The 18,569-nt window shown below is 39.0% G+C and overlaps 1 protein-coding gene across 1 annotated transcript; it reads right to left on the bottom strand.

Annotated features, from left to right (window-relative positions):
- Nucleotides 1-68: 68 nt before the first annotated feature.
- stag1b (STAG1 cohesin complex component b) lies at nucleotides 69-18,098 on the bottom strand. Its single transcript, XM_056738189.1, is given in 35 exon segments — nucleotides 69-920; nucleotides 1,089-1,169; nucleotides 1,320-1,434; nucleotides 1,555-1,671; nucleotides 1,757-1,931; nucleotides 2,067-2,272; nucleotides 3,399-3,527; nucleotides 3,608-3,756; nucleotides 3,857-3,958; nucleotides 4,038-4,177; nucleotides 4,606-4,780; nucleotides 5,951-6,043; nucleotides 6,145-6,225; nucleotides 6,438-6,499; nucleotides 6,502-6,524; nucleotides 6,624-6,694; nucleotides 6,766-6,969; nucleotides 7,308-7,397; nucleotides 7,479-7,571; nucleotides 7,658-7,761; nucleotides 7,870-7,987; nucleotides 8,177-8,291; nucleotides 8,397-8,504; nucleotides 8,591-8,670; nucleotides 8,803-8,901; nucleotides 9,019-9,142; nucleotides 9,229-9,302; nucleotides 9,386-9,537; nucleotides 9,644-9,848; nucleotides 9,934-10,010; nucleotides 10,168-10,264; nucleotides 10,368-10,505; nucleotides 10,592-10,709; nucleotides 10,786-10,942; nucleotides 17,927-18,098. Coding segments are annotated over 34 exon segments (3,768 nt in total). The 5' UTR covers nucleotides 10,815-10,942; nucleotides 17,927-18,098; the 3' UTR covers nucleotides 69-896.
- Between the last annotated feature and the right edge of the window lie 471 nt (nucleotides 18,099-18,569).

Raw genomic sequence — 18,569 nt, forward strand, 5'->3', positions numbered from 1 at the left:
ATTAGTTGACACAAATCCAACAACTGCATTCGTTCTCTAAAACTTCAACTCAAACCATTGCACTCTGATATTTTTAAATACTTTTATTTAAACATTTCTTTAGAAAAAGCAAAGTCTGAACAGTAAAAAGATTAAAATAATGATAATCCCACTGTTTAATCGGAGAATCGTATTTAAAAGCATCATTCTAAACAATGGGTCTGATATTTATTTTCAGTACCACACAGGCTCAATTAAAAAACCTGTGGATTTTCAGATGGACATTAAAGCCCAATAAACGATCAACGACATTCACAGCAATGAAGTATTGTGTGAAAGCTATGTTCCCACAAACACACAATCACTGAGCAGACTATAAACAGAGGTAAACATGTCTTTAAATGACAACAAACAAGTTATTTAACAAAACACAAGACCAGTGTAACTGAAGAAAGAAATACTCCTGTTTACGTCTCAAATAGAAGATTCCTGTATAAACATCAGTATATAAGTATTACAGAGTTTATTTGAACAAATGTGGGCTTTATCAATCTGATAAATCAATTCATGTTTTTTCCAAAAGCAAATTGAAACCCTTACAAATCATAACTAGTTGGGTTATTTAACTGAATTTTTTATGAACAGCTTTGAATAATCAGAAGGACATGAAACCAGAAGGAACCAATACTGCCAAGATGTATAACACCATTTAAAACCAGCAGATTCTAGATTTTTACAGACTCTGGACTTTACATTATCTGAGGAAATGCACATGATGGGATTATGGCCTGACCATATTCACGAAACCAAGACTGAAGGTCACAAGCTTCGGCACGGTTATGCAAAACGGCAAAGAAAACAAAATAAATGTTTAAGATGTGTTTCTTGTTGGCTGCTGGTTGTGAGGCTTCAATCTTTCAAAACATCTGCATTCCAAATCCCTGTTAGAGGCAGAAAACACGATTAAATATTAGTACCCAATGCTTCGCAGCACTATGCAAGATCAATGAATAAATAAAATGTCAGAATGACGGCTTTGGTTACCCATCAAAATTTACGTAGCTAAACCTTTATCAAATTTATTAAGTTTATTATTTCAATGTCCTTACAGAATCGTCTTCCATTATGGCTGTAGAGTCAAAAAAGTCTGGTCTGAGTTCTGCTCTTTCTCTCCTGTTTCTCGAAGGTGGCTGAAAAATAGAAATGACATACAGTAAGCTCAACGACAACCATTTAACAGATGAACAGATCTTACATTATGAAATATAGTTTTGCTGCCAGAAACATTACAAACATCCACGAGAACTTGAGCAGTGATGATCACATCTGTAAATTCTTACCAGATCTATCACCATGGTGTCCTCGAAGTCCTCGTTCATGTCCTCCAGCTGGCCGCGTGATGACATCATCACATCTTCAAAGATTGGCTCGGCATCGTCTTCCATGAGACCTCGCCTGCATGACAAATGACTCGAGTTCAAAGTTCATGCAATCTTTTGACGTGTAATTTATAATCGCTGTCAAGCACGTAATAAATACAAGACATCCTGGAATCCCAGGACTGTGAGTACGTACACCTGCTGTCTCACTCCACCGCTGCGTGACTTCATATAGTTCATCCCGCCCCTCTCCTTTCTGTTCACCTCATCCATCTTCTGCTGCTGATCCAACCAAGACATCTGCATCTGAGGACTGGAGGGAAGGAAAGAAATTACGTGTTTAAATTACACAAGACGGTTTAGAGAAATGTTCCTCACAGATTTAAAAGAACACATACTTGTGCATGTAGTCTGGTTCTGAGCCTGGTTCCGACGAGTCCTGGTCTGGGATGTGTTCTGCTGCCTGTCTAGGGTTTTCTCTGAGGACAGTGGATGTTAGCTGTGGGGTGTGGAGGCCCCCTGGTGTCTGGAGGCTGTCATTGCGCATCACCCACGAGCCTTCCACGCTCTCCTCTGTCACATGACACAACAGAAAACCACGACTAATCAGATTCATCTCATATAACTTCAATTCTATTTCAAATGCAGCCCGCTGTTTTTAATTTATAGTCTTTATAGTTTTAACAGACTAAAAGCAATTCTTTATACCGTCTGGCCGTTTTTTTTGCTGTGCCGGTCTGCCTCTTTTGCTTCGGACTGTGCTGGCTTTGCTGGTTGTGCTTCCGGTTGTGACAGACAGTCGGTCATCATCTCCACCCGTCAGCAGTGAGTTTCTGTAAGCGATGAGTGGTAGCCACACATCCTCTCTTCTCTCCATCATGTACTCGGTCATAAACTTCTCCAGGTAGGAATGTCTGTAGCAGAAGAGAGATGATCAAACACATTTTTAAAGACGGACGTATTAAAACCCTAACTGAATGCGTGTTCCCTATGATCTTTAACACCTTAAAGGGATCCTTTACCCAAAAATGAAAATTCTGTCATTTAATCACCCATAAGGCTCATACACACCGGGTCGATAATTGCACACGCTTATCGCCAGCGTTTATCGGCGTTCATACCCAAATGATTTTCACTGGTGATGAGACAGTGAACGTGCAAATTCACTCGCTGACATAGATGGCTTTTAATACCGGTGCACAAAGAAGCACTGTGCAACTTTAGGCTTCTGACATTCGCTTGTCGTCAAACAGAAGAAGAATTTATCTTGCTTGCCCTTCATCAATGGCCCTGTCCTAAACGGCGCACTCCGGTCTTGTGGACCTCCTCCGAGGAGACTTTAAGTCCATATTTGGGACAGGGCCAATGTGTGCTCGGCAAGACCGTTTCGTGCTTGAGCGCAACAAACTTGTGTTTAGCTGTTACTTCAGCAGCTCCAGGCTGGTGAACAAAGGACCAATCTCATTGGTCAAACCAAAAAAATTAGCCCGAGTTGTTTATAAAGAAAACGATGCTTTTACGCCTGCCGTTTTGCACATCAGTGTGCATACACACATTGGCGCCCTAGTCACAAGGCGATTATATTAGCCGTAGATTGCATTCCAAACCTGTATAAATTTCTTTGTTTTGTTGATCAGAATGAAGAAATCTGGAAGAATGTCAGATCTCAGCCACTCTTTACTGCCATTGTAAAGAAAATAAATACAATTTAGCTAATCTGTGTACTTAATGATTCTAAGTGTGTGTAATCTGTCATTTTGTCATTGTTTTTAGTGAAGTCTATTGATATTTAGTTCAGCACCTTGGTCAACAATTGTTGTTTTTAATGGTGCTATATAAATAAAGTTGACATTGACAATTCGAGTCAATGGGGGGTGAGATTTGACAATCTTCCAGATATCTTCCTGTGTGTTCAGCAAAGAAATGTAAACAGATTTGGAACAATCTGAGGGCGAGTAAATTATGACATTATTTTCATTTTTGGGTGAAGTATCCCTTTAAATTCTTTGTTTAGATTCTTGAAGTGTTTTCTATACTTACACAGTCTTTTTGTCCTGTCGTAGAAGTTTGGAGGAGAACTCGCAGAGAACTTCCAGGAAGGCCAGACTGGGCGGTGGGTATTCCGGTCCTTTTGGATTTGGGAACTTGAAGGCAAACTCAATACCATCCCTGAGGTAGAGAAAAACCCATTTGTGAGAATGATTCAAAACATCAGTAATGATTAATAACTCATCTGCAGGTTTTCTTACTTGTGCAGTGTGGCCACGGCCTCTCTGGTTTTGATCTGGTCCAGTCCAAATGTGAGTGCAAACCGTCGGGCCAGTTCCTTAATGCCGCTGACGTGGGATGACGTTCGGTCCAGATTGGGTCCTTGGTCCTGGACGAGTTCATTAAAGAGCTGCATGCAAAGAGAGAAACGAATCAGAAAGTTGAATCTTAAATTGTAACGTATAAATCAAATGTAGAAATGCACCGCTCCTTAAATGTATATTCCATACCTGCTGCAAGCTGAGGACAAGGGTTTTTGCACACTGAATCTTGTCCATCTGTCTGGCCTTACTCAATGTTTCTTTGATGATGTCTCCATAGTCATTATAATACTAGAAAAGAATCAGACTTCTCATGAATCAATGTTTAACCAGCACTGATTATGGTTGCCCAAATGAATGAGTTTTCTACCTTCATGTATTGTTTGAAGATGTCTGCAGCTGCTGCCATGTCCACGATGTCAAAGATAACGAGTTTGCAGAAGGCCGCCAAAAGATTCCTCCTCTTGTGAAGAGCTTCGATCTTATTGGCTTCGTCCTCCTCGTCGCCCTCTGAATAAAAAACAAAATGTAAAATGAAGAGTGTATTTTCAACTAAACAGAGCCTGAATAGTGAATATAGTGGGGGAAAGTGGCCCAATGGTAAGAGACTCGGACTTGTAACCGAAACGTTGCCGGTTCGAGCCTCAGTACCAGCAAGGATTTTAGGTGGGGGGAGTGAATGATCAGTGCTCTCATCCACCTGCAATACCACGGTTGAGGTGAGACCCTTGTGAAAGGCACCGCTCCCTGGGGGCAATGGCTGCTCACTTGGATGGGTTAAATGCAGAGCACAAATTCCGAGTATGGAACATCATACTTGTGCTCACATCACATTACTTTCATGAATATGTCAATTGAAAGGCAATTGTAACCCAACAGATAAATATTGACCATAAATTTCTAAGTAATGAAAAAATGAGAAGAGAAGAGACACACACCCATGCTCTGACTTTCATCATCCTGGTCAATAAACACATGATCCAGGACAAAGGTGAGCAGTTCGTTCTGCAGAGTGGTGTCTGGATTGAAGACCAGCGGCTGCAGAGCTTCTCGACTGCCCGAGACCAACTGATGACTGAAGATCATAAGCAGGTCACACAGCAACATGAATGCCTGCAGAGATACAACATAAAAACACCTGCTGTTAAGACCTGTAATACAACAAATAATGCACATTTACATAGAGTATTATACACTGACTATGAAGATCATTAAAGGGGTAATTTCCCCAAAATTAAAATTCTTTCATCATTTATGAATGATGACAATGTCTTGTCATTTCAAACCCGTGTGACTTTTTCTTCTTCTGCAGAGCACAAAAAAAATATGGGGTTGACAGGAACCCTATGGTCCCCATTGACTTGCATTGGTTTTGTGTCCACACAATAGAAGTGAATGGGGACCAATGGTTTTTGATTACCAACATTCTTCAAAATATATTATTTTGTGTTTTGCAAAAGAAAGTCATGCAGGATTTAAATGACAAGAAGGTGAGTATGATGACAGAATTAAAATTTTAGGGTGAACTACTCCTTTAAATGTGCAGTTTTTGATTCACAGAGGCCACTAGCGTTGTATTATAGCTCTCCTGTATTATATCTTTTCTGTAGCTCAGTGGTAAGAGCATTCCGTTAACAACGCAAGGTTGTGGGTTCGATCCCAGGGGATTGCAAATACCTATGTAAAATGTATAGGATAATACAATGTAAGTCGCTTTGGATAAAAGCGTCTGCCAAATGCCTAAATGTAAAATGTAATTATAGATTTGCATCGAATCGCTCAGTCCAGACACGACGGTGGTCACCAAAGTACAAAAAGATGTCGTTCTCATGTTGACGCAGGAAAGAGATTTTGCGGCCATTAGAAAGACTGTAGAAAGAGCGATGTCTTTTTTATTACATAAAATAAAAGGTTTGTGATTTAAGGTTTAAAAAGAAGGATAAAAGTCAGGACCTGCGCTAATATTATAAAAACTTTCCAGCAGAGACACGTTAGGACTCGCGGTACTAATGCTTTTAGCAGACATACTCACAGATATCTACGGAGAAACTTTCCAGCAGAGAGATGTTGGAGAGAACGATCGTCTTAAAATCAACCCAGAGGAGGTTGCTTTGATTTGGATCAGTAGAGTAACATACTAACATATTAAGATATGTTGCTGTTGTAATATTAGCTGTGTGACGGAGCAGTTTTGAGCATCATTGTTTTTCTGGAACCACTTTAATATTGTACTCGTTATATCAGCAAAGCAACAAACTTGAAGGTTCACAGGTTCCAGCTTACCTGCTCTTTGACAGGAGTGTTTACATTTGACAGACACTGCTGACACACCGCTAAGAAAGATTTCACCACCCTCCTCAATGCCACGAGATCGTCCTGCCCAGGAAACACACACAGGGGTTTATGCCATATATTTACAAGAGTGTAAATTCCCACAACAGGTGGGATTTCTCTGCATAAAGTGCATCTGAGGGCACCTTTGATGGCGATCCCTCAGTGATTTTCACCAGCTGCCACAGGATGGAGTAATGAGAGCACTGCAGAGCCTGAACAGCAATCTGAACACAAACCAGAAACATCCACGTGTTATTTAATGCTGTGGATTAGGGGGCCGTTACACACATTTAAAAAACGCAATTTTATATTTATATAAGTTTAACAGTTACTCTGTATGTGTATCTAGGTTTGTGCATTTATAAACGTTACATTAATATAAATAGATAAATACAATCATAATAGGAAAAATCTTGCCATGGTTGAACATCATTACCTGCTCGGGCATGGAGCCTTGCTCAATCCCCATCTTCAACAATCGATAGCAGTTTTTAAAAGGTCCCATTTTGTAAGGTCATGTGCGCTGCAAAGCATTCAAAACAAACCTGAAGCTCAATCACGCATACATGATACCAACAAACACAAGGTGTTGCACTTCCAACACAGTCAGAAATCCTCTTACTTGTGGAAAGCAGTGAGCTTCTTTAAAGTCGAGAGAACGTTGTAAATGTCATCGTCATCTGCTTCATCCCCCTAGGAAGAAAATGATTAAAAAACACCTTTAAAAATACGCATTTATGTGCAAAGTGAAGAACTCCAGTCACCTCCTGCAGCAGGTCTTCAACCGAATGTGCGAATCGGTCCGTGAGCTCGTCGATGAGCTGACTTCGAGCGATGTCCACGCGGTTCATGATGGTGTATTCCTCGCTGCACAGGATGCTGTAGGTCTTGCTGCACGCCTCCAACACCTCGGCCTCTGTGTGCTTCTCCACCACCACCCGCGTCTGCTTCAGCAGAGCGTCTAGATGCTGAAAACAAAGAGAGCAATAATTAAGATATAAAGACTGGCTCAAATTTGCTTGTACCTCTCCACAAAAAAATCAATAAATCAACTCTTTCCACAGCTTCTTTGCTTTATTCTATGACATACAAGTTTACATGATACAATAGCTTTTAATTTCATCCCTCTTCAGGAGGAATAAAGCATTATTTCCATGAGCTGTAAGGGTACCAATAAATGTGGCACGTCTGTTTGTTAACAGTGCTATATTTGCAACAGCAGTGTCCTTTTTTTATCATTAGATATTTAATATGTGCAAGAAATATTTGGAGGCACAGACCAAGTTGGGCTTTGATAACAACTGACCTTTTCCATTCGTCCTGAACTGTACACCTCAAGATCAAAGAACTGTGGGATATGAAGGAGGTTTGCAACCTTCTCAGCATCGGTTTGGTACTGAAAGCCAAAGCAAGAAACATATGAAGCGTTTCTTTCACCATAGCTTCGCTCCTCTGATGACCAAAGCTGGTACTTTACCTTTGACAGCAGCATGGGCAGGGCAACAATTAGTTGCTCGGTAAGTTTGTTCTTATCGTCTATCTGAGTCTTCTTCTCTTTGGCAGTGAGGACCTAAAGAAAGCACAGAGAACCAGCAGAAAGTTATCAGACCTGTAAAACCTCAAAGCAATAAACAATCTTTTGACGGCAATGCTTACTCTCTTTCCCGTTCCTCTGCCCACAGGTGGATGAGCTTCAGCGGCCTGTCTGATGGTGCAGACCATGAGCTCGATCAGGGCGCTCTCGTGTCTATCTCCCATTACTGCAAGAAAATCCACAATCACACTAAATCAATGAACAACAAAGGAAAGATCTTAGAGCATCGTGATAGATCTCCAAAAATAGAAACAAAGGTGTGTGGAGGATGTACCCTCTTCTCCCTGCACGGGGTCTTCCAACAGGAGCTCTACCATGCAGTCCCAATCTTTGAGCAGATCTTGTGAGCTGTCCCACAGACTGTCCACTAGGTACGCTGCATGTTCATGAAGCTGCCACACACAAATACAAGAGTCCTTTATATTCTTAAATTGGAATATGACTTGATATAAGTGAACTCATTAGGACTTGACCTAAGCCAAATGAAACTGAATATAAAATATAAGTTTGCAATAATTTTTTGAGTAGAGTCAAACAATGCAGGGTGAGGGCTGCACTAAAAACCATAAATAGTTGCGAACCTCACTCTCCAGGAAAAACAGCACCAGCATTCTGATCAGGTTCCCATTGGGGCTGTTTCGGCCTCGTCTCTTTGCCAAAGCCTCCTCAGCCTGAGGGTCGTGCCTGCTGAACAGCCTGTAGACAGAAACATCATCTCATGAAAACATCTAGGGATATCAATGTGTCTTTATCCTGTTATTACAGTTCAAACGCAAACATGCAGCAGTTCAATCATCTTACTTTCTGTGGAGGAACTCTCCGGCGGCCACGGCAACAGGACGATGGGCCGAATAGACTAGATGGTAGACGTTCTCGCAGTCTTCGTTTGATAGAGCATCCTCACTATCACTAAAAAAAGAAAGAGAGATGATGGGCAAATGAAACGAGTAGTAAGAAAACCATGCAATGCGGATTAAAGGAGGAGAAATGCTCACTGCAGAATCAAAGTCACGAGCCGTATGGCCTCTACTGCCACATCGTATTCTTTATCCAGCGTCATGGACACAATACGATCCTGAGGGACAGGAAGTGACATTGGGATGTTTTGGTTATTATCCCCATATTCAGAAAATTATAATAAAGTTGTGAAGTAAGTGTATACAATAGTTTTAATGAAAAAATAAGGATTTGAAGGTGGGGTATATACCTTAAATCGATTGGTGAAGAGCTCAAGCTTGGGGAAAAGCTCTCTGTTGGTATAAAGGGTCTGAAGGGCCTTTAAACATTTGAGTCGAACTTCACCTTGCTGTTAATACATACAATAGCATCTTTTATAACAATGACATACATCAGATCAGATTCATTCTACAAAAATATTTATCAGAAATGGAAAACCATTATATAGGAAAATGTAAATACTCACTCTGTCATGTAGCGTCCAGCCAACATACTTCAAGTAACTATCGTTGAGAAAGGCATCGCTGTATAATTTCATCCAAACTCCAATCTCCTCAATGCAAATAGCCCTGATCTCTGCTATAGCATCCCTGAAGGCATGCAGGAAAACATGAAACCATGACATTATATCAGAAAATGACCGTTTTAACCTGCTGTTTGTATTAATTCCACCAACCTGTATCGGTGAACAAAAATACCCTTGAAGATGGAGTTCATCATGTTCTCAATCTCATCTTGGTTTTCTTGAAGCTGGGTGACCAATAAAAATAACAACATTTAAAATGTAATTTACAGTAGACAGATGAACAAGTTTTGTGAAAAGGACACCTCACCTCTTTTCTCTTCTGAAGCAGCAGTTCTAGCTTTTCATTGGCTCGTTTCCCCGCAACCTTGTTCCGCTCGGTCTCATACTGCCTCTGTGTGTTATCCTGGTTGATGCTCAAGTTCAAAGCCACATTCACCAACGCTGTCATCAGTTTCATGGCTGCAGAACAAAATAACACCCATCAATTAACTCATAAACAAAGCTCGTTCATTCGGATAAAAATGTGTTGTGTCTATTAAAGGTTTTAAGGTCAAAGCTGACTGACCTGCCAATGTACTGGTGTGTCTGAAGGCTCGGACCTGTGAGTCTGAAAGCCCAGTGAGCAAAGAGATGACCGTATCCATCATATATTCGTCATAGATGATGCTGTACTGACACTGACGAATCAGAACGATGATGAACTCGCAGAAATTATATCGAAACTTCTTCCACTGTGGTCCTGCCATTGTAAGGGGGTAATCGCCACTGTCCTGGATTTGAAGATCAGAAAGTTAAGAGACATGCGGGCGGATTCAGTAATGTGAATTCAAACATGCATCCATAATTTCTGCAAACCTCATCGAATTCCTCTGTCATCTTTCTGATAATTTCTGCATTCTGCATGTTCCTAAACATCTCGATTCTTACAGTGCCTGTAATGCACATCAACACACTGTTTAAAATTCAAAACATCAAAGTATCCTTTTAAAGGTTTGTGTAATTGCAATGCATCCTAATTCAATTTCTTGACGAAAATACATTTAGAAAATAAAACATTTAGAAGTGTGAGACAAATAAAATGAACATTACCTTTACAACCAGAACAGTGAATGAAGAAGTTAATCAGATCTAAAAGCGCCAAATCTCTGTCTTGTTTGTAAGATTCAATCCAGTCATCAATAACACACTGGTGAAAGACAAAACACAGAAAGAAGAAAAAAAAAATCAGCAAACAAATATATCACACAGACTAAACCGAACTGTTAACATCGAGCCTTGATGTGTTTTACCTGCATGGCACTTTTGCCTTGTTTGACCACCTCAAAGAGCGTGCCTGCTTCTGCCCCCTCTCCATTCTGATGGGCCACTCCATTTTGTCTCCGTCCACCTTTATCAACCGGGGACTTTCGAGCCTTCTTACTAGCCCCCTTTGCAGACAACAGAATTGCATTAAGAAAATGGCTTTATACAACATCTGTAAGCAACCATTTGCAATCAGCAGTGGTGACCTTACCCCTTGTTTTCCAGGCCTGCCTCTCTTCTTCTTGCCTTTTCCTTCTCCCGAATCATCCAATTCACCGACGCTCAAGCCTAGACTCACTGTGTCGCCCTGCCCATCATTTGACGAGTCCCTGCAAAATGCAAACATTTAAAATCAGGTCCAATAAAGATATATATTGTATATAAACAAATGGTTAGCGTACTTACTGTAACACAGTAAAGTCTGAGTTGATCATGATGGGTTTCTTGTCAAAATGAGGAGACTTCAACAAACGAGTCAATCAGAATTCGTGAATATGTTTGAGACAGCAGGTGCCAATAACAATTGTTTAGTTCAGGCCCCGAATGCTTCAGAAAGCATAACCTGTGAATAAAATAAAAAACAATCAAGATGATGCTCAAACTTTAATGAAAAACAGCAACACATTTTTATAGGACTATATTTTTCATAGGTCAAAAATATCACTCAAATAAATAGGATAAAATAATATTAAGTTTAATTGTATTTTTAAGTGATTATGTTTCAGTAACATGATTAACCTCGAACAGCCACTAGGGGCAACACAAACCATGCTTTTTCAATAAAACCAATCTCTACGCAAACAATCACAAAATATTCAAAACTTCTCAATTAAATTATTTCAAATGTTTATTTTTGTTCAACTGCAAACCGAAAATTTTCTTAATCACCTGTGCTTGATGCAAAAATAAAAAACACATTTGTAAACAGTAAAACCGCCATTAGGGGGCATCCTAAGCATGGCTTTTCCCTGTTGCTGTGGAAACAGCAGAAATGAATGCTAGAAGGACTACCAAACAAATGTTTGGCAACAGAAATATGATAAGTCAAGATCTAAATAAAACAAGTCCATTTTAACACCATTATATAACACATCAGATAACTATTCCGCATCCGGATGATACAGACAGTCTAGCTGAAAGCATCTTCACACATGATTTAATCCTAACCAACACAAGATGGCTCCCCACCCCCAGAGTTTCCAGACTGTAGCTGTTCCTGTGGATGTTTCAAACAGCTCGCGACTCAAGCACACATCGTGATGAAATGCATCAGGAATGCCCACGAAAAACCCTTACGTTACAAGATATATACTGACAGAGAGAGTGCTGTAGGCTGGTATAATGAGTGGATACATATATGAAAAAAAACAATAACACATGTCATATAATGCTCCCATCCCCCATACAAATTTGGATATCTGGAATTAAACTCTGGGTTTTGCTTTGGGAGAAAATCTGCACTTGACTCAAACTCAACAGCTGGCCATTATATAATCCAACCAAAGATGGACAGCATAGTGCTGACAATGAATTTACCCTAAAAGACCCAAAAAGCTTTGGAATAAGAAATAAAGACATCATTAAAGAAGTAAAGGCTCAGTTCTATCCCTGGGTTACTCAATCTCAGCTGTTCTCATAATACGTGCTGTGTCTCTGTGATAAATAAGTGATGTTAGACTATATTATGTACTGAGGTCACAGGAGAGGGAAGAAAATGTAATGTACACCTCAGCAGTGACGCTGGGGACAGCCAAGACAAATGAGTTCATTTGGGAACACTAGAATTTGAACAGAATACTGTGTCAAGAGTGGCAATTTTTTATATTTAATAGTCCACAATGTTAATTTATTTAAAATGACATCTCCTTATGAGCAATCTGAACTAAAGTTTGCTCAAAATTGTGGTGCTTGAATTGGCAACAAAATAAAAATAAAAAACTACATTTTTGAAAACAAAAATTGGGAATCATATTTAAAAACAAAAGCCTTTCACAGTGCATCCAAACAACTCCAATGTTACACAATTATTTAACAATATCACTTTGTTTAAAAATACAATATTTAAGTATAAATTTGTAGGAAGGCAACATATGAACAACTTTCAGCTGCCTCCTAAAACTTTTTTGTAAAAAATGACAATTATTAAAAATAAATCAATTGGAAAAAAAACTCATTACTTTAACCCCAAATCACGGTAAGCTTATATGAATGATTTCCAAGTTTGGATACGATTTCACTTCCTGTAAAAACACATAAAGTAACTTGCAATTTTAGGTTTAAACAGAGATGGTGATAGAGAGGGTAAATTACGAATCGCAGCAACATTAAACTGCGACAATGAGTGGTCAAAGCAGTTGAACGTCAGAACAATATATTTAATGTAAAAATATATATAAATTAAAAAACCTCACGCATTGCAAAACTATTGAATGCACACACAGAAATATCGTAGAGAGGTCAAGAGAAAGAGTTTATACAGTTATACAGAACAAATCCAGCAAGAAATTCAATGGATCAGTGAATGTGCTAATAGACCTGAAGCATCTTATCGAGCTGTGGAAGCACGCCGCACAGATTCATTAGAGTCTAGGGACACTATTAAATGCTTTGCACTGTATATAGTGACAGTAAAATGAGGCTATTCCTGGCATCAGCCGGGTGAGATGCTTTTAAATCAAAACCAATTATAGCTGTTTTCTGCATGATGGAAACTGGCTGTTTTGCTGTTGTAGAGTCAAAGAAATTTGTTTCGAATCAATTCAGCCACTTTGTTGAACCGGAAATGGGATTAAACGTGAGAGAAGAGTACTAAAGTCTGGACCCTTTACATTATTTAGATTCACTATATGTTGATATCTTTATCACTAGACATTTTCCATTTGGGTAAAGTCCTTCCAAAGGAAACACAAAAAGATTTCCATTCATGCATTTGCTAGATGCTTATATTCAGAGCGACTTACAGAGCATTCAAGTAATTTTTTGCATGCATGTACCATGCGATCAAACCCATGACAGCTGTGTTGCCAACACCCCATGCTTTTCAAACTGACCTACATAAAAACAATACAGTCCAAGCATCACTAGCTTGGAAGACAAGACACCAACCAATGGCAAGTGGCAAGATGACATTACAGATTTAATCTTCCCTCTCCAACACTGATGAGAAAAGTAGCTGGCAATGCCCAAAAAAACGATTTAATGTTATAAGATTTTGTTTTGGTGAATCTGTGTGGACTTGAGCACATTTAACCACAAATTGACCACATTTAATTCAACAAACCGCAAACACTGATCCCATTGTTTACCATTTTTAACATTTGAATTAAGTCAATTCCTGTCGAATTGCCTGTCGGTCAAATGGTCCAGTGTGGTGCTGGCACCACCAAAGTCATTAGTTCAATTCCCAGTACATGTAAAATACACGGCATGGTGATATTATAACCAGAATGCAACTTTGCTTAAAAGCATCTGCAATAGGAAGATAAACAATTACTTTTCCAACTTCTGTACTCTTAAATCGTTTCGTACATCCATTACATTTAGCAGCCATATCTAATCTTAGCCCACAAAGCCTTAAGAGTGATGATTCGTCATCCATGGTAAATGAAAAGCCATTAAAGAGCCTTCTTACATCTCATCTGTTTCACTAAAGACGGACAGCGATACCTTTCACAAGCCAAACATAATGATCTGTGAAACTCTCAAAATAGCTTAACAATTGCCCTGAGAGACTGAGGAAAAACAGCACAGTTTCACACCCTCGCTTCGTCTCGCAGACATTTGTTCCCATCAGATTTGAAAGAAACCTCAATGTTAAAGAGACCACAGCGTGTCTTAGGATATCAATGCAATCAAGGTCTTCTCAAGCGAGTGTGCTGCAGCGAGACGCAGTATCTGACATTCTAAACAGTGTAATTACAGGTGGGTTGCCAATGTGGATTTCAGTCTTTAGGCTAGACAACATGTTAAGATCTAGTGAATACATTTGACATTGGTTACATTAAACGGACAAGATAATTTTCATGTTAACTCTAAAGACTGGCACGGCTTGAAGTCATAAACAGTATCTGTGGTGACAGAAGTGTCAGAATTGAAAGCCTCCTTTTCAATATTGATACAATATTTTTATCAAGTGTTCGATAAACACTTTTGTACTCATAATTGTGTCAAACAATTAACACAAACAATTATGTGTTTACCACTTCCGCCCAAAAATCGAATGCGTTTATAATTAGAATCTCTATAGTGAATGTATATATCCAATGTGTTAATGATTAATTCTGTATTGAACTGTATTGAGGATTACACTGGGCATTTAAATAGTCACTTGTCAAAAAAATGATCTTTACGCAAGATTGCACAATAGAGCTGGGTACATTTTTACTGCCAAAGGGTTTACACCCTATTCAAGTTTATAACCTAAATAGAAGGCCACATAAAAAGGGATTTAATATGCATCATCAAAGGTTTCTCAAAGCACAGAGCAACTTTACAGCCCACATACTTCCTTCTGAAAAAGTTTTGTACAAATCGCAAAACATTAAAAACACAATACTATTGATTCAGCGGCTCAGAAAACTTCTGTAATTAAAACGAGGATTTATTAATTCACCCCACAGGTGATGCGATTCTTAAGTCTTGAAGCAACATCCATTGATCTCAGCAACACAGCCAATAAAATCCCAGGATAAGAGCATATGACCGACAGTGAGGGTGTTTCCATGGCAACAGCCTTCTGGATTACATGTCACGCATCTAAATTGCTCACCAAAAAACACTCACGCTCAGGGGAGGGCATAACACTAGAAATGAATTGATTGGAAGTTATTGTAATTTAAAGCATTCAAGTCAAATATTTGATAATATATTTTTGTTTACTTATAAAACTATAAAGCTGCTGACAATTATGAAAAGATGTATTTCTGGAGAAAACTAGGTGCTTTAATTTACAACGGGTTATTGTTTATTTTACTCGTTTTGATCTTAGCTTCCTTTTGTATGACTGATAGTCGGTTCCTTCAGCAACAGTATTAAAATCTCACACAAATATTAACATATATTACATGATGCAAAAAAGATAAGTGACCAAAGCTTAAAGGAATATCTGGATAACGTCTCAAAGAGATTTTTTCTTCAACTACACCAGAAGAACACAACCAAGGACACTGACTGCAGCTGCCCTTAAAGTAACAGTTCACCCAAAAAGGAAATCATCTTTTACTCCCCTTGTCTTTTCCAACCTGTATGAGTTTCTGTCTCCGCCATAACACAATAGAAGATATTTTGAAGAATGTTATAAATTTTATCAAGAAAAAGCAACCGAACAGCGTCAGCACCCATGCACTTTATGGTCACAAAAAACAGTTTAAGTGCACGGATGTAGGTTGATGACATTTTTCAAAATATCTTCGGTTGTGTTCGAGAAAGTCATATATGTATGTAAGTAATGACAGCTAACTCATTTTTGGGTCAACTATTATTTTAATACTGGATTTCTACCTTATATCCAATTTCACACCACAAAGGAGATGTGTAATGAAACCCAAACATTTGGGTTGAGGCATGCCAACAAATGCATTAATATGCAACAAACTACACGAGGGTAGAAATAAAGTCCTCAATTTTCAGAAAAGACCAGATTCCCATCCAACTGTAAGACATGCTCTTTATTTGTCTTGGATATCTATTAATAGCTCCAGGGCTGAAAAGAAAACCAAAGCCTATTGTGAAATCAACCATTTTACATTTCGCTGACGACGTCACCTTTGACTAGGCCAAGATGTAAATTGCAACCACAGCCTTTGTTTGAAGTGTTTAAAAAAAATAACACCAGGTCCCTGACAACAGTGCAAACAGAAACACTAACACAGAACGCTAATGTATTTCTAGGGTAAATCCAATGTTTTTACAAAATGCTGGGACTATAAAATTCATTGGACTTCAGCCATTATTTATCAAACATTTTGATTTTTGCACAATATAACTTACTAAACAACAGTCATTTCTAACAAACCACTGAGAACTGCATACCACATGCTAAATTGTTATCGATAAGTGGCGCGATAATTTAAACCCTGAACACAACAATCTCATGTAAAAAAGCCTGTATTTATAAGCCAACTATGTTCACTTATTTTATTGTTGTCTTTCACATGTCAACACGGAGCAAATCAATTTCATCTTTCATACTTAGAGAAATGTACAAACCAAATAAACTAAAGTAATGAAAATCACACCAGTATAGCTTGCTTTTTTACTCATTGGGACACCTTGGACGTTAACGTATGTGACATGTACTATCTGTAAAACAAGCTGTACTATATAAATACGTACGTATACTTTCACATTGATTTGAAGTCAAAGAATGAACAATTATCGCAAAAATACTGACAGAAATGCACTATTATGGGTCGGTGCTGAATCAACACTTCTCAAACAACGTTTGAAAATGCTTGTTCGGCGCTTACTCAGTGGCAAGATAACAATTTACAGACACCTACAAACATCTTTGATATTCAACTACAGTATAATTACATAACACTTACTACACTGTAAACAAACACGAGTGTTGACATTTAAAGTACTATGTTAAAGTATTTAGTCAGAATTGAGAAACTTACAACCTACGCTGAAGTATAGTGGAATGATTTCTACATATTGTAGTTGGGAACTTTTGGAAACGTTGACTAGTTTCCAACATGTATGTGAGCATGTTACAAATCTAAAAAAACAACAGAAATTACAGGAAGGTTTCATTGCAAGGTTGCTCTCAAATTCCAGACATAACATTAGTCCATGAACTAGCATGAACTGTCGTTGAGTAGTCTAGCGTAAACTCCTCCTCTGCTTGTACAAAAACACCTACCCGCTAAATTTGTACATTTGGGCTTTGAAAAGATAGTAAGAAGAAGTCAAACAATAATTTTGTCTTCGAGTTGTTAAAGAAACACTAAACACAATCCTCGTCATATTTGCGGAGATGGTTTACACACCAGTTAACCAAATTGGGTACGTTTTGGACGACATCATTTAAAACCGTTTAACTTTAGCGATACAATGACCCAAACAAAACCAACCTGTCACAAAGTAAACAGGATGTTATTCGTGACAACTCTTGAAAGTTGAGTGAATAAACAAGTACGTGAATAAACAAGACGTAGCAACAATCTGCGCGAGCGTATCAGATAGAGAACAACAGCAGTTTAGAGTCTCGCGCGCCTGACTGTCTGTTTGTATGTCTGCGTGCGTGCACGGCGGCAGGAAGACAAAGTCGCACTTTTCCTTGCTGTAATACGCCATATCACGTCTTATTAAAATAATATAGCCGTAGCCCATAGGTAAGACAGTACACAGTGCCACCAAAGAAGCGGGGCACGCGCGCACGACTGTCCTTAGAGAATTGATCCCATCCCCCTACACACATACATACAATCACGCACACACTCCCTCTACACGTCCTCCATCTTTAATGCTAGCTCGATTTACGCAGTGAGCGCGCGCCCTACGGAAAGATTGAGAAATTGTTGCAAAACTCGCACAAACTCACCTCTCCCGTTAAAATAGGGCTGTCCGGGACACGCGTCGGTAATAATTGGCGCGATTCATTGAGTAAATAGTTTATGTTTTTATATTGTAAATTAGACCAGAAGCACAACCGCGCCTTTCCTCAGAGAAGCAATCCTAAACTGCCATCTGGCGGCTTTTACAGCAACGAAATGGCGAAATGGGAGACTGATCTGACATCGCCTCCTGGTGGCCAGAAGGCGTGTTGACACAAAGCAAAAAAGTGCATTTTTAGTTAGTTTTGCGCCACATCGATATTTACCTGTGCACATCACGCGTATATGTTAAGAACTTTGAATGAAAGTGATGCAATTTAATTTAGACCTTATATGGTCTAGCTAGTTTGTTCTAGCCCTACATCCATGTTTCTAGCAAGGGTGGTTACCAACCTGGAAATACAGCCTTCCAACATATGTATAATTGTGTTAAATGCGTATCGGGAAAAGTTGTGAGATCTTAAAATTGCTGTACTTTACATGCATGTGCGCATGAGAGAAACGTTTTGTGTAAATAAGCAATCCGACACACTTTTTGGCCATTGTAAGTATCCGTACGCTGTCTCCACCAACCACAAACCCCCGCAGACGAAGCGGAAGCAAAGAACCTTTCACTACTGATCAGACCAT

The sequence above is a fragment of the Triplophysa dalaica genome, chromosome 23 (assembly GCF_015846415.1).
Source record: "Triplophysa dalaica isolate WHDGS20190420 chromosome 23, ASM1584641v1, whole genome shotgun sequence".
Taxonomy (NCBI): domain Eukaryota; kingdom Metazoa; phylum Chordata; class Actinopteri; order Cypriniformes; family Nemacheilidae; genus Triplophysa; species Triplophysa dalaica.